General features: G+C 39.6%; 1 protein-coding gene across 4 annotated transcripts in view; it reads right to left on the bottom strand.

Moving 5' to 3' along the window:
* SULF1 (sulfatase 1) overlaps positions 1-14,671 on the bottom strand; it is a 70,195-nt gene extending 55,524 nt beyond the window's left edge. For 3 of the 4 annotated variants that reach the window (XM_082284569.1, XM_082284566.1, XM_082284568.1), the window contains exons 1-4: positions 14,643-14,671; positions 10,207-10,266; positions 9,656-9,890; positions 3,985-4,224 (exon numbers count right to left, since the gene is read on the bottom strand). In XM_082284569.1, the coding sequence (XP_082140695.1) occupies positions 3,985-4,224; positions 9,656-9,827 (412 nt within the window). In that variant the 5' untranslated portion in view covers positions 9,828-9,890; positions 10,207-10,266; positions 14,643-14,671. Of the gene's footprint in view, positions 1-3,984; positions 4,225-8,982; positions 9,044-9,655; positions 9,891-10,206; positions 10,267-14,642 lie in introns of those variants that run through there. The other variant, XM_082284567.1, reaches the window with a different exon arrangement.
* Positions 14,672-14,947: the final 276 nt, after the last annotated feature.

Raw genomic sequence — 14,947 nt, 5'->3', positions numbered from 1 at the left:
AGGACTGGGACAGAGCAGTAGAAGGTAAAGAAATTATGAGACTGAAAGAACAGCAAATGACCTGCCAATACTTTGGAAAGCACCAAACAAAATCTCTAACTCTTGAAGTTAATAAATTTATGAATTAAACTTCTAAATCTAAATAGTTGAAAGAATATCTGGTGATGCTAAAAACTATGAGATCAAAGAAAACTTCTCAAGCTTTTCGCACAATTTCCACAAAATTTGGAAGTAAGAGACCCTTTTTCCTCTCTAGTATGAATGCCTGGATCCTATGTAATTAAAACAAATGTCATCTCTGAAACCCTCCATAGCTGCTTTGTTTTCTCTTTCTACCTATTTACTGTGTACCTTCCCTGCTATGTCCTATAAATTTTTATTTAATATTACCAATTTTGTGAACAATCAAGAAGCTTTGCAGTTGGTTCATTGCTGCATTAACATACAGCTTGTGAATAAGGGAAACTGTAAACATTGAAACATCCTTAATAGCTTTGGAAAATTATAATTAGAAGGAAAAGTGATTTTGGGTTGGCAGTGTTATTTCTGCATATTTTCTGCCCTGCTACTGCCCAGTATGGTTTCTGAATGTTGCCTGCCCTGCTAGAGCTCTGCCTATGATTTAGCACTGACATACAATCTTCAAAAAGGGATGTTTCCATGAAATGCAACATCACCCTTAGGTCATATCAGAGTAGAAGAATAAAACAGAAAAAAGAAAGAAGAACCCATTCGGTCCCTTGCCAGGTTTTCCCAGTGGGCTCTAATTATAACCACAGTTTATTAGAGCACGTTTCAGACCTCTCTTTAAAGGGCCTGCTGTGCTTGTGTGGAGTCCTCGTGGCTTCAGCAGAACTCCCCTCATAACAGTCTGCCCACATGTGATCAATTGCAATATAGAGGGTTTAGTTAAGGCTGCTGCAAGTTTAGACAATGGATGCTTCATAGATATTGAAAACGATTTGGAGTGAACAGAAATGAGGACATCATATAAACACTCTCCCACCCCTTTATTTCCACTGACATATAATAATTTGATCCTATGCAAAAAGGGAGAGTTAAATTCTCATAATTTCAGAGTACCAGGTTGGAGATATTGTACATTGTCTCATCCAGATGGGAGCTCCCTGGTCAAGGGCCTTATCAGGACTGTCACCAAACTGTGACTGGCCTGAGTCATTCACTTCTCTTTCTGTGTTTCAGTTTCCCAATGAGGAGGCTACTGATTTACTGTCGAAACATGTAGAAATTCACAGGGTAAGTATCCATAACATCTGCAACCTCTCTATCCCCAGTTCCCTCATTTTTGCTCCCAATTATTTTTGACTCCCAGGTATTTTTGAGTCACTAAAATTTTACTAAACTTTCTAGCTGTGAAGTGTAGATTATTGCTTGGCGAGCAGACTTTGGGTGACTTTTTAATAAGGCAACACTATCCTTGAAAAATGTATTATAAGATCTGCTGTTAATTAAGTTACCACCTCAAAAAATAATTGTGGCTAAATTAGAAGGTAGGATCATCTTACAAGGAGTAAAAAGATCAATCTTTGTAGCCATAGTATTGCAGGATTGAACAATGTACCTCAGTCAGAATTGGAGATTCATGCAGGTATTTTCATTTGTTTCCATTTTCTTTTACTCTTTTCTGCCCTTTGTTAAAACTCACCTATCCTGACAGTTTTAAGACTGATGTTCTCTCTGCTTGCCTTTGAAAAAGCACTTTTTCCCTGTTCCTTTCCTTTTGACCCCCTTTTCCTTTCCATGTAATAGGGTCAAGTCTGCATTTAGTAAGCATCTCCACATGCCTTCATAATAACAAGGCAGTGGAGCAGATATGCTCAAAGCAGTGTCTACCCCCAGAAGGGCAGAGAGGGCTAGTGACAAAGCTGTCCAGTTTCTGTGTGAAGCATTTAGTTGTGCAAAGCATAGATGACAAACCAATAAGATACTAATTTTTTTATAATCACTAAAGCCAGGTCCCACATGAAGCACCCATATATCAAGCAGAAAGGATTTCTGACATGTAAGTCATGAGATAAACCTCATTTTAGGTCAAATTCAGCACCTTTTCTAACAGTGATGGTCAATTCTCCCTTCCTTTTCTCCTCCAAAACGTTGATGCTGACCCCTACTCAGGCTTAGCAGTGCTGTACTCAGATGGCAGCTTCACTGAGACCAACTTAATAGAGACTGAAGTACTATTCAGCTCATATCAGAGCCCACACTAAGTCCAAAAAAGTTAAAGATTTGTCTGGTTTTGTTTTTAATACAGGAAGCACAAGCTCTCCAGAACTAGAGATGCAGAGAGACAGAAGAAAGAAGAGTGAACTGCCTGTGTGGTGAAGAAAGAGGCAGATAAACTTGAGGCATTGGAGGTAGCAGCTTTAAGAGATTTAGGACTAGCAGACAGCATGGAGACATTTGCCAGCTCTATGCTTTGAAAGCAATCCCTTCTTGTGCCTAAACTGCCGATAGAGGCAAGTTTCTTTGCTGCCAGTTACATTGTAAGGAAGGCAGCTGGCAGGAGATCAGTGCCTCGTTGCTCTGTGAAGGGGAGTCTTTGTAGCTGAACGACACTTCTGGACAAATTGCACTCTGACGACCTCGCACAACTCCGGTACCTTGCGAAGGGGAAGTCAGGCTGGAGCCTAACATGTCTACAGATTCAGTCTTAGGGGATAGGCGATACAGAAATGAATTGGGTTTTACATCAAGCTGAAGCACAGACGAGAGGAATAAGAAGAGTTCTTTGTAGACAGGAAAAGGATCTCCTGACTACGGAAAACCACCAGGAATTTACAAGAAAATGATCAAATCTTATTGGTGCACAGAAGAACAATCCTTCTTAAAGGCATGTTTCTATTCCTTTTCAGAAAATGCAAATGAAATATCGCCCCATGGCAAAGTTTAAATTATACCATTCACCTTGTTTTGCTCCCATGACAGTCCCTCCACTCCTGTGAGGTCTTTGGCACCAGTTCCCAGCCTGGCCCTGACATCTTCTTCCATAACTGCTAGCAGCTGTCCACAAGCAGGCCGTAATACTGACCATAATCACGTCTGGAACTGCCAGTTCAGACCCACAATGCCACTAAAATGCATCTCTTTCACAGTAGGTGCAACTGCCCAACTGCTTATTTCCCACCTGGGACATCCAAATGTGAAAATATGCTGCTTCACTACCAGTGAGTTTCTTTACCTGGCTGTTACTGCAGATGTGGAGCTGCAGGCAGTACTACCCTCCCTCTCCGTGACATTCAACCTCTGCCCTGCACAGCCAGTTTGGGACAACAGTTGCTCCTGTTGTGGTTTAACCCCAGCCAGCAACTAAGTACCACTCAGTTGCTCTCTCACTCCCCACCTCCAGCCACAGTGGAATTGGGAGGAGAATAGGAAAGAAGGTAAAATCCATGGACTGAGATAAGAACAGCTTAGCAATTTAAATGAAATATAATAATAATAATAATAATAATAATAATAATAGTAGTAATGGGAGACAACAAAAAGAGAGAGAAATAAACCCCACAAAAAACTCCCAAACTCCCAAGTAATGCTCAATAGAATTGTTCACCACTCATTTACCAATATCCAACCAGTTTCCAAGCAGCACCCCCTGGCCAGGTTTCCCTCAGTTTATGTCCTGTGCATGATGCTGTATGGTATGGAATATCCCATTGGCTGGTTTGGATCAGCTGTGACCCCTCCCAAATCCTTGTGCCTCTCCAGCCTTTTTGCTGTCAGGGCATGAGACACTAAAAATTCTTGACTTAATATATGTACTGCTTAGCAACAACTTAAAACTTCAGTGTGTTATCAAGATTATTCTCATGCTAAATCCAAACAACAACACTATAGCATCTACTAGGAAGGAAATAAACTCTATCACAACCAAGAATAGTTTCATTTTAGGCAGTGATTTAAGACCAATTGCTGAATATGTCATCTTCACTTTAAACGAAGAACTGCTGTTGCTTTGTCTCTTACCTGTTCTGTACCCAGTGTTATTGAGATACACAGCGAAGGTACGAGGCTCATGAGTAGCCTGCCATGAGGGAGAAGAGCAGTTTTCGTTGTTGGTGTAAATGTTGTGGTTGTGCACATACTTCCCAGTCAGCATCGAGGACCGCGACGGGCAGCACATCGGGGTAGTTACAAAGGCATTGATGAAAGAGGCCCCTCCATTCTCCATAATCCTCCTGGTTTTATTCATCACTTGCATGGACCCTGTAATAAGAGGTACTGATCATCACTGTGCTGCAAAAAATTGTTTGAATATATTGGCTGTTATTATGCTATTAAAAGTAAAGTATCAGTGATTAGCTTGTGTCTGAACATCAGTGTGCTTCGCTCTGCAGCTTTCATAATTTTAGGCAAAAGGTCACATTTTTATTATACCAATAAAAATATTTTTCAGGATTCCAGAAAGACTGAATTCTTTTTTGTTCTCAGACTTCAAAATAAAGTTAAAATATGGGCTAATCTAGAAATAGTGTCCAAGCTGTATCAAATTCACAGATCAATATCTGATCAAAAATCAATTCTTCAAATGCAGCTGTAGAAAAGCAGTATGTTACACAGACTGAATTATTAGTCAATATGCCACTAAAATATGTAGCATGCTGAGATTACCAATGAAAATGCTAATACTCTTTCTGTTTTATCAGATGACAGAAGAAAGAGAAAAATAGAGAGAGGAAGGGAGTAAAGGAGGGAGAGAGATGGAGAAAGAAAAGAGAGAATTCAGTAGCAATTCTTCTACAGGAAAGTTTCTGTGGACACAAGATCAGCATGTCTGGTTCTGAAGCTAAAGCACTGTGCTCAAAATCAGTTTTCGGGGCTAAAAAACTATGGAAAAAAAAGGTAAAATGCAGCACCTTTTTCAAGAAATTGCATTGATAATGTTTAAAGAACAAAGACATTTTTTGCATCCTTCAAATCATCTTCATGAACTGCAAGGTGAGAGAGGCAGGGCTTGCAGATTTCTGACTGCAGAAAGGCTGAGCAGCCCTGGATAGAGTCTGTCAGTATTTGCTGACAGCTGTCAAAGTTTGTTCTTTATGTTATCCAACAGAGCAGAGATTGAAGGGTGAGGGTTAACTGTGGATATGTTAGTATGAGCCCAGGAAACAAGTTTGTGAATTGTAGTACTTGCACAATTTTGGTGTTAAAAAGAGGTTTCTGGAATTTTTTCTTTTTTTTTTCCTTTGGTTTTTGCATAGTTGACTGTCCTTATTTTACATTTAAATCTGTTGATTCCACTGATACAACAAGAATTTTTCTTGATGGTTTTGTTTATGTTGCTTGAAAATCAAATTTTAAAAAGTTCCAAAGCAATTAAAAACCTGCCTGTAAAACCACAGAACTCCCAAGGAGACTCAACTTTAGGTTATAGCCATAAAATCTCACAAATTATCTTACTAGCTAAAGTTAAGCATGCTCTGTCTTGGTTTTGGGCTACGGAGTAAGTGTTGAATATGAAGTCTTTTGTATAAAAAAAATTGTTAAAAAAAGGGAAGAGGCCGTAGGGTCTTCAGCATTTCATTTAAAATGTAAGGGTCTCTGTCTTTAAAGATACATTTAATACTGTGTATGAAAATCATCATCACTTTAGACTCTTTGTCTTTATAGTCCTTATTTTCTAAATGAACATCTGCTGTTGTGCTTTCCTGAACCCCTTGTGCTTAGGGATATAGAAAAGTAGAAGAGTAACTGAGAGGTACCTGAACACAAAAGGTCTCCATTTGCATGAGTAGGAGCATTTCACTCAACTGTTAAGACAAATCAGAAATCATCCTCCTTCTACATGCCTTTATGTTGGACCCCAGGCTGACTTTTTAGGTTTTGTTTTGTTTTCACCAGAGCTCTTCAATTTTTGAAAAGTCACAGTTTATTCCTGAGAACTCAGCTGTAATGTGTGCTGAGGTGCTCAGATAGAAAGTGGGCTATTCAGGTAGCCTAATGCACAGTAACTGCAGCAGAGCTGATCTGCACCTTCCTGCCTCCAAGTATTATAAATGAGTAGCTGTTAGAGTGCTTCCTCATTCCTCCAGCTGGTCAGCCCTCTGCTCTTGCAAACCTGCTGTTTATGACTAAGTTTTCCCTCTAGGTATGCACTTACTGACACTGATAATAGATTAAGCCCCTCTGGAAATTCTGGAATAGGCACTTCAAAGCAGGTGAGACTTCCTCATTTGGAAAACAAAACACAAGCAGGAGATAAAACTTGCTGATATAAGTTATAATCCTTTGCTGTCTGTAGTTCTCCTCACAGCTTGTATATTTTACCATCTGGCCTGCAGTCTTCAGGGCACATGTACTCAGGCGCTGTCTGTCAGCAGGACACTCATGCTCTACATGACTGATTGGGGAGCACCTGAGGGCACCAAATAACTGGGAATGGCCACTTTGGACACAGAAGTTAGTAAGTTTTGTCAGACAAGACATTCAATGTCACTTCTCAGTCTATTATCATACCTCAAGAAATATGTTTGGCAACCAAGGTTTCATATCAAGTCTTAAAGTTGCTGTGGATTTTCATCACGGGTGGGCATCTCTATAAAGGCATAGCTGGGAGCCACTTTTTCTTTATATGGGTTGTATGCAAGTCACCAGGAAGGTAATGGACTTTTTCAGTTCTCAGCACATATCCCCATTTTTTCAGCTTATGTTTTTTAGTGCTTTAGTTTTAGTGAAGATGGAAAGCACACCATGCAAATTATGCCTGGTATGATGTGTCTAGATGATGCTGTGATCTCTTCACCCAGTGTTCTCTTCAGTGGATGGCTTATATAGATTTCACTGGGTGGTGCATTAGGCTGTAAAAAAGGGTCAGAAACACTGGAACTACCAACATATTCATTAGTTTTTACTCCTTTCTGACATTATGCAAGATATTTTCTACCGTGAGGACAATAAGAATGATTGGGGTGTCATAATTTGAGGTACTGATGCATGCAAATAATAGAGAATCGGGAGGACAGCAGAAGAGACCAAAAAGCAAGCAAAATAATGGACTGAAGAGAATACAGGGCTGACCCCAGTGGGAGCCCTGAAGAGCCACAGTATGCTGTCTCCAGGAGGGGAGAAGTTCCAGGTTCTGGGAGCTGGTACTTTGCCTTGAGCAAGATGACACTGGCCTTTGTTGGGCAGTGAGTCCTCTACCCTCAGGATCTTGGTAGGGGAAAGAAAGTGCACAGTGGCACAATTCAAGAAGTAATTTCCCAGCTTTGGAGATCAAGTATTTGCTGAGTTTCTTCAAGAACTGTGGGCCAGGCTGCTTCACACAGCTTAATTTGCAATCCACCAGCTGATCTATAATATCCTTCCTCCTTGCACAGACAGGAAGTGACTGCAGTTGTGGGGCAATTTGTTAGCTTTATCTAATAAGGTGAATGAGACAGCAACTCCACTGAATTTCTCTGCACTCAGAATGCAAAAGTCAGGGGGATGGTGCAGATCAATAGGAAGATGTGCATACTCCTATGGTCTGAGCACTAACTAAATGCAAACTCCCTGTCCCTTGCAAATTTTACTTTGGATAACTCCTCTGTATATCATTTGCACTCAGGTAGATGAATATTTTGGTTCAATGCTTATACATGCTCTGGAGACAAATCCTTCCTGATTGAAGTCTATAATGTACCTTATGTGCTTTTATGTTAAAGCATTCATTTAGAATAGCTTTTAGAAATGTTCGTGCTGGGAATACAATAGCAAATAATCCATATTGAGCGACTTTCAGTCTTGTGATTTTTGGATACCAATGCCTAAGTTTTATCCTGTTTGTGGCAGAAAGTGTTACTTCCCACTGACCTTTGAGAAATTTAAGACTTTCCTCAGGAATCAATGAAGAGCAAGAGGAAAATTCACACATGGAAAACAGTTTGGCTTTATTTTTCAAATAAGCAGAATGATTTATTAGCAGAAGTGTGAATAATGCAGTACAGTAAATCTTGGGGCTGAATCCTGTTTCCTGTGAAATGATCTATGAAAAGGGGAAACCTGTGTGTTCATTCAAGGCAGTGGGAATGCATACACACCCAGGCTATTGCTCAGCTGCCTGCTAATAGGAGCCAGAGTGCCCTGTGAACATTCAGAGCAGCTTTCAAAGAGTAGAGCTCCACAATATGAACGAAGTGACTCGCCACATCCTTCCTCCTTTTTCACCACTTGCAAAACTTCTTGCAAGACTGAAGGCAGCGAGTTGGTAACACTGTTTTCAGAGATGTGTGTCTGCTGACCTACCTTCCCCAGTGCCCTGGAGAGAGTAGGCTCTTTCAGACCACAAAAAGGAAGACTTGACTTGACCCTTTTAATAAAATTTTTCAGAACAACTCTATCAAGAAGAAATGCACTCCTATTGTAAGAGCTGTATTTTAGACCAAAAATAGAGCTGGGAACAGCTATTCATTATGCAGCATGGCTAAACAGAGCAGAGGTTTGAAAGAGTGAAAAATAAAAAAGATAAGAATCGTTCAGATCTAAAGGCCTGTGTTTGGAGCTCTGCTGCATAAAAGCACCAACCCACAGTCACGAAATATAGCTTATTAATTATTTTCTCAGAACCCTGAAGGACTATGAAATTATTATTGCATCATGGTAAATACAAAAACGCAAGCAACCAAAGAATTGCTTGCAGATACAGACCATATTTTGTCTACAAATCTTCTGTCTGAAAGTATGTGATTTTAGAACAGAATTAAGTTTTCTGGAATAAAACATTTTTATTTTTCAATGTCATATGGCATTTTGTCTATATACTTCTATTAAAAATATGTCTCTCATTAAAAAAAAAAAGCAAAGAATTCAAGATTTCATTTCAACTTAATTTGCCATTTTTTCACCTTTTTGATCTCACAACCCAAAATATTTGCTTGGGGGTAACCTAAAATGATCCTCTTTCTCTCCTTGATTTTTCATTTTGGGCAGTGAACCAAAAAATCAGTTATATGCATAACTACCATTAATATCTTTCTAACTTACTTAATGGAAAACATTCAAAGGCCTCCTGGAACATCATCCAAGTGTTTTAACTTTTTCCACCCTAAGAAAAATATGTGAAAATCACTTCTGACTGGTACGTGCTCAGATATTTAGTATACTTATGAAAGCAAAACTACCATGTTTTTATACATATAGCATAGTTTTTAAAGCAGATGGATTTTAAACATTTCAGTAATTCATACAAATATTAAGGTTACTAAGTCCTGTAACTAGACCAGTTTTACTGTGTGCGTAAACATGTCAGATGACATACATCCCTGTGACAAATATGTAGAGATAGAGACACCTATACAGCACTGAGGGAAAGGCTGGCCTCATAAGGCACAAATTTTTAAATGCTGCAAAAAGTCATAGAGTGAGAAAAGGCTTTTGATACAAGTATCTGTATGTCCTTGCACGCATTATTAAATCTTTCTGTTGTGTTGATTAAAGCCTCCCATGGTGGATTTTGATAAGCATATATTTCCTAAAGTCTATAATTAAGTGCAATGAATGCTATTAAATAATATTTGTTAACTCACTTTCCAAACTTGTCCCACATTCTGGTACTGTTCCAGGACCAGCACCTTCTCTGAATTTAAAGTTCTTTCTGCTTGACATAAACTACTGAAAGACGCATGACCAAATGTAGTAGCAAACAATTATTTCTCACCTAGCTCCACATCTTGATCATCTGTGAGTACAAGGATGATATTTGGTCTGATATTTTTTCGCTCCTGCTGCACACGTCCTCTGAACCTCGGGGACTTGATGGTGGAACAGTGACTTGTTAGCAATTCAGTACTGAGCACTGCCAAGATGACTGCAAACCAAGAAGGCTTCATAGTAGTTCCAGTATTTCAATGAAAAGGCTGATCCGGAAGTTCCTGAACTCTAGTTTTCAAGACCTGTAGGGAGGAAAGAGATTCTGTTCAAGCAATAGATAAACTTCCAGTCATACATTGAAATGATGACACTTAGGGAAGTCAAGCCTGACACATACCATTTAACATGATTATAAGCCATATTGTTGAATGAGAGCTTTATTCTATCATTTTTTAAGAATAAACTCGGTCATTCTGCAACTATGCTCTCTCAAATAATTTTTGTTTGAAGTCATGCTTGCATTTTGTATAGACATGACTTCTGGTATACTCCTCACAGTGCTCCTTCTCCTACACCCCACACTTCTTTCTATGCAGCTTGGTTCCTTACATTCAGTACCTGGGCGCAGTAAAAAATTGCCGGGATGCAGACGCGTTCAGAACATCTGTAGGAGGAGCCCTGTGAGAAGGAGAAAGCAGAAGCCTTGTCAATCAGAGACCTCAGTACTGTGGCTGTGCTTCAAAGTCTCCAGAACTGTTTGTTACAGCTTCTTTCTCTGTCCTGAAAGAAAAGCATAGAAAAAAATTGCATTCCCCATGGCTCCCCTACTGAATTTAATACCATACCTACACAGGGGTTGGATGGCACCTTGGCTTCTAGAGATAAAGGACATGTATCTCACATCATCAGACACAGGTGCTTTTCCAATATATATAGTCAGATTTACAGTGAGATTCTGAGAATAAGCATTAATTCCAGCGTATGACACCTGGCAAGCACTAACGCTGTTTTAGGTTAACTCACCTGCATGAGAGACTAAACCCTTAAAAAGCAGAGGAGAGAGCATGGCTGTCATTTGCAATCTGCATGGGGTCACTGTGTGAAAAGTCATCTTCCCACTGACAAGAAAGCTCATATTAAATGACAGTCCATATGATCTTACCCAGCATTGTGAAAGAGCACAACCATCTCTCAATCAATCAACGACAGAGCTGAGCGCCTCATCCATAATGCACAGTACCTCTGCCACAGCCTCGTCCTTGATACTCTGCTTCCAGACTTGTCTCAGTGCGTTAGCAGAACCCTCTCTCTGTGCCTGTCAGTCACACAGCCTTGCTTTTGTAAGACCTGCTGCAAGCACAGAGGCTTGGCTTTGCTGCAGCAGATTGAAACCTGTGACTGAAAATGACTGATTGGTCTGGAGAGGAAGGGGTAGCCACTTACACTTTAACATTTTTGGCATTACTGACTGAAGCTCTGCAAAACCCGTCTGTAACACAAGGGAAGGGAGGGAATATCTGGGGGCAAAAAGGAAGGGGGTGGGAAAGAAACCACGGAGTCATGCCTGTTCCCTCCAGGGTACTGACCTGCCACTTACGTTTCTTCTGTTTTTATTCTGGGACTGTGGATAAAGGCACGGTGATATCGGTCAATTAAAAAAAACCTCACAAAACCACCCAAGCCCAAGAACAATCAAGAAGTCTGCCCAAGGGGAAGACTGCATGGGAACTGGGGTGCGCCTTATATAATTAGACTGGAGCATAAATCACAAGATCTGTGCACCCACACCTGAGACTTCAGACATGCAACATGAGCCACAAACAGATTAAGAAACAGGAATAATGAGAGAAACACAGAAGACAAAAGGGTCCCCCAATCACTCACCTAAAAATGCATTAATAGGGAGATGCTCTAAATTGCAGGGGAAGAAGCCACAGCAGAGGGAGGGGATAGGACTTGGTGCTGGACTGCTAGAAAAAGGATCGTGTTCTGTTTCCACATACACCTTTTATTTTAAGCTTCGCAAGCTAAACAGTTTCATGCTCCTCACTCTGGCAGGCTGTAATTACACCAGAAGAGTGTGAACATCTTTAAAAGGAAAATCCAAGTGTCTGTGGCAGAGAAATCTTGTCTTTCATTGTCTCTGCACCAACCAACACTCCAGCCTTCCACTAACATTACAGCACTGCAAAGTCAATACACGGGGTGGCCATCAAACAGCAAATGCTATTTCAGTGATTACACAACATTCAGATAAGTAACTGGAAGTCTGTAATTAGTCTGGATGGACTTTTAAAAATAGTTCCATTTCCATGCATATGTTCTTAAGTCGCGTAAAAGCTGACAAGAGCCCTGAAGACCAGAGTTACCAGTGAAGTCAGCTTCCTTCTGACAGACACCAGATATATGCTCTTGGTGCAAAAGCAGAAACACAATGTCTCTAGATGTCTGATCTTTAAATAGCGAAACTTTGACTCAGATCACAAAGCACGAAAGGCTATGTGAAGTGAGACTCAATGTTTAGTTTCTTACCTCAGCTGTACAGCAAACTTTTTCAGACAATGTTGACCCAGAAAGTGCAGTCATCCTGACTGCGCTGAGCAAACATTGGCACCGACGTGTTTGAATAATCCCCCACCGTACGAAACTGCAAGTTCCTGACAATTACACCTCAGTGCTAATAAAATTTACACTGGTCCAAATGGACATTAACAAATATTCCTCATTTCAACCTGTCTGGTCTTTATTAGTTAGTTTTAATAAAGACCTTTTCTCTAGCATGTTCGAGGCACCTTAGGCAGGTGTTTCTAGAAATAAGAGTATGAAAGTTTCCCTTCCAGCTCTAACTTTTTTCTCCTTGATGGATAAAGGAAAATATCAGGACAGATCTATGCATATAAAATTAATTATCCAAGTTTCACTGAGTAGTTCTTATACAAGAGCACAGTAATGCCATGTTTTGTTGCTCATATTTCAGTTTTGCACATGGCAAATCTTTATTAATAGGTGATCTTTGACAACTTGTCCTTTTACAGCCTGTTTCCCAGTCCTAGAAGGAAATAAAGTAAAGAAAACTGTCAAAATACAGGCTTGATAGGGAAGACAAGGCTGCAATGTTTGTATTGGATACTGGCTGGTAGCATGTAAGTGCCCCTGCAGATACTCCAATTTGTCTTGAGAAACAGACAAAAATAGGAGGAATTCTAAAAAAGACCTTTTTGAAGTTACATGGGGAAAGAAACTGAAATTTTTTTTTGGCAGTGTTAAGAAATCAAGACGGTACTACAAAATGCTTTTTTCCTAGCCAAATAAACAAGTGCTGATCTAACTTCTATATGGGAATTTTAGGGTAAATTTCTTTTATAGAAGATACCTAGGATAACCAAATTGTAGTCAGTAAATAAATGAAACCAGAGAAATCCAAAGAAACTATTTTTTCCCCACAGGAGCAGAAATTCATAGTTTGCAATCACCTTTTAAGGGATAAAACCTGAAAACTTGTTTCTATGCAGCTAGTATTATAACATGCAGTTCAGGGACTTATTGGCATGGAGAATTAATTACTCATGAAACTTGAATTACACTGGTAGGGCACTGCAAAGAAAGGCTACAGTGCCACTTTGTGTGGTGTGGCATAAAAACCTATGAGGATTTTTTTCCAGATCTCTTAAGAGAGCATCTTTCAGTGACTTAGATGAAAAGCAAAAGGCATAACAGTACCTTTTGGAACTCTGTAGTTTCGTAACTCATTTTGATACAGAACTGTTCAAGAATTTTCAGGGCATTGACTGAAAGCACTTAGTTTGGAACACAAAAAAAGACAGCCAGTACTCAAAAAAGAAGATTTGCCACTTGGTTCTCATGTCCACATTTTCACTCGGTTCACTTAAAATGCCATTTTGTGTTTGGCCAATAAAAATCTGTCCAGAGCCATGCACTTCATTTATGAAACAGGGCACTGAATCTCCACATGAATACTCCATTATAAGTTTTAAATACATATTAACTTACTCATATTTAATATTCTTCAAATGTGGCTTCCACATATCCTTGCACAGGGAATCTGGCTCACATGAACACACTTCCTGTTTGTAAATCTGACATCAAATGTGGGGCTAGTAAGTAATGATACTGGACATATGTCCATCTCCATTACCATGTGCTATGCAATGCCCCACATCAGTAATTCATGACCAAGAGGTAACAAAAGGCAAACAACTTTGTCTTTTCTGCCCTATGGCATTAGTGTTTTCTTTTGAGATAACATTGAGGCATTATATTATCAAAGTCATAGGTAAAGGCCCACTGTCCTAGTGGCCTTTCCTTTGAAACAAAAATGGATCAGACAATAAATGAAACAGTGGTAATAATAACAATAACTAGTAAAAATGTGGACTGTAATTGTGGAGCTTAGGAATCTCAGAATCATTAGGGTTAGAAGAGAACTCTGGAGATCATCTAGTCCAAACCTCCTGCCATGGCAGCACAGCCCTCAGGTGTATCAGTCACTACCCCCAGTTTTGTCTCATCAGCGAACATGAGAATGAGAATTCTGGTTTCTGTTCCCCAGAGATTAGTAATACATATGCCCAGTGAATTGAGAATGTAAGGTATCATAGGGTTCCTAAATCAATAAACTTCTAATGCAGCACCTATTTGCGTTGTGTTCCTCCTTACTATCCAGTATCCTACAGATTTTATCTCTGTAGTTAGATTTCCCTGCCTCCATAAATTGACAGAGTTGTATATAATTAAGACACAGTCCACAAACAAATGTTTTGCAACTTAGAACATTTTTAGATTCTCTGACAAGTGCAAGGAACTTGCACAAAAATACATCAAATGCATGGAAAAGAACCAGAAGGCAAGTGTTTCCTTTATGTGTCATTTCCTTTATGCAAAAAAAAACTCAGATAATTTTTTCTTATAGGCTTCTCTGATAAATAAATGGATAAAACCTGTCAAAGAAACAAGTCCTCAGATATCAATCACTACAAGAAAATGAGCTTTCTTTCTTCATCTCAAGCAGAAGAGCATCTTCCTATGTATCTTACCTCTGACCTGCTGACTCGACAGTTTTGGCTTTAATGAGCTTTTCTTACAGGACTATGATCCCAGTCTTCTCTGCTCCCTTAAAATCAGACTGTCAAAAGAAAAAGACAAAGGCAAAGGACAACTAGAAAAAGTCTCTTAATTCAGAGTTGGGATTCTGCTAGTGTCAGTGTTTTGTAATTTCCAATATGACCTTGGGGGTTGGTCACATTGCTGGGCACCTGCTCAGCATAATTTCAAAAGCCTGCCAGTCTGCCTGTAGTGCCAGAAATCACTGTCAGTAACATCATGTAAATTGGAGATGTCT

Source organism: Coloeus monedula (genome assembly GCF_965178545.1).
Source record: "Coloeus monedula genome assembly, chromosome: 1".
In the NCBI taxonomy this organism is placed as follows: Eukaryota; Metazoa; Chordata; class Aves; order Passeriformes; family Corvidae; genus Coloeus; species Coloeus monedula.
Note: the sequence above shows the minus strand (reverse complement) of the source record. Positions and strands in the feature narration are given on the sequence as shown.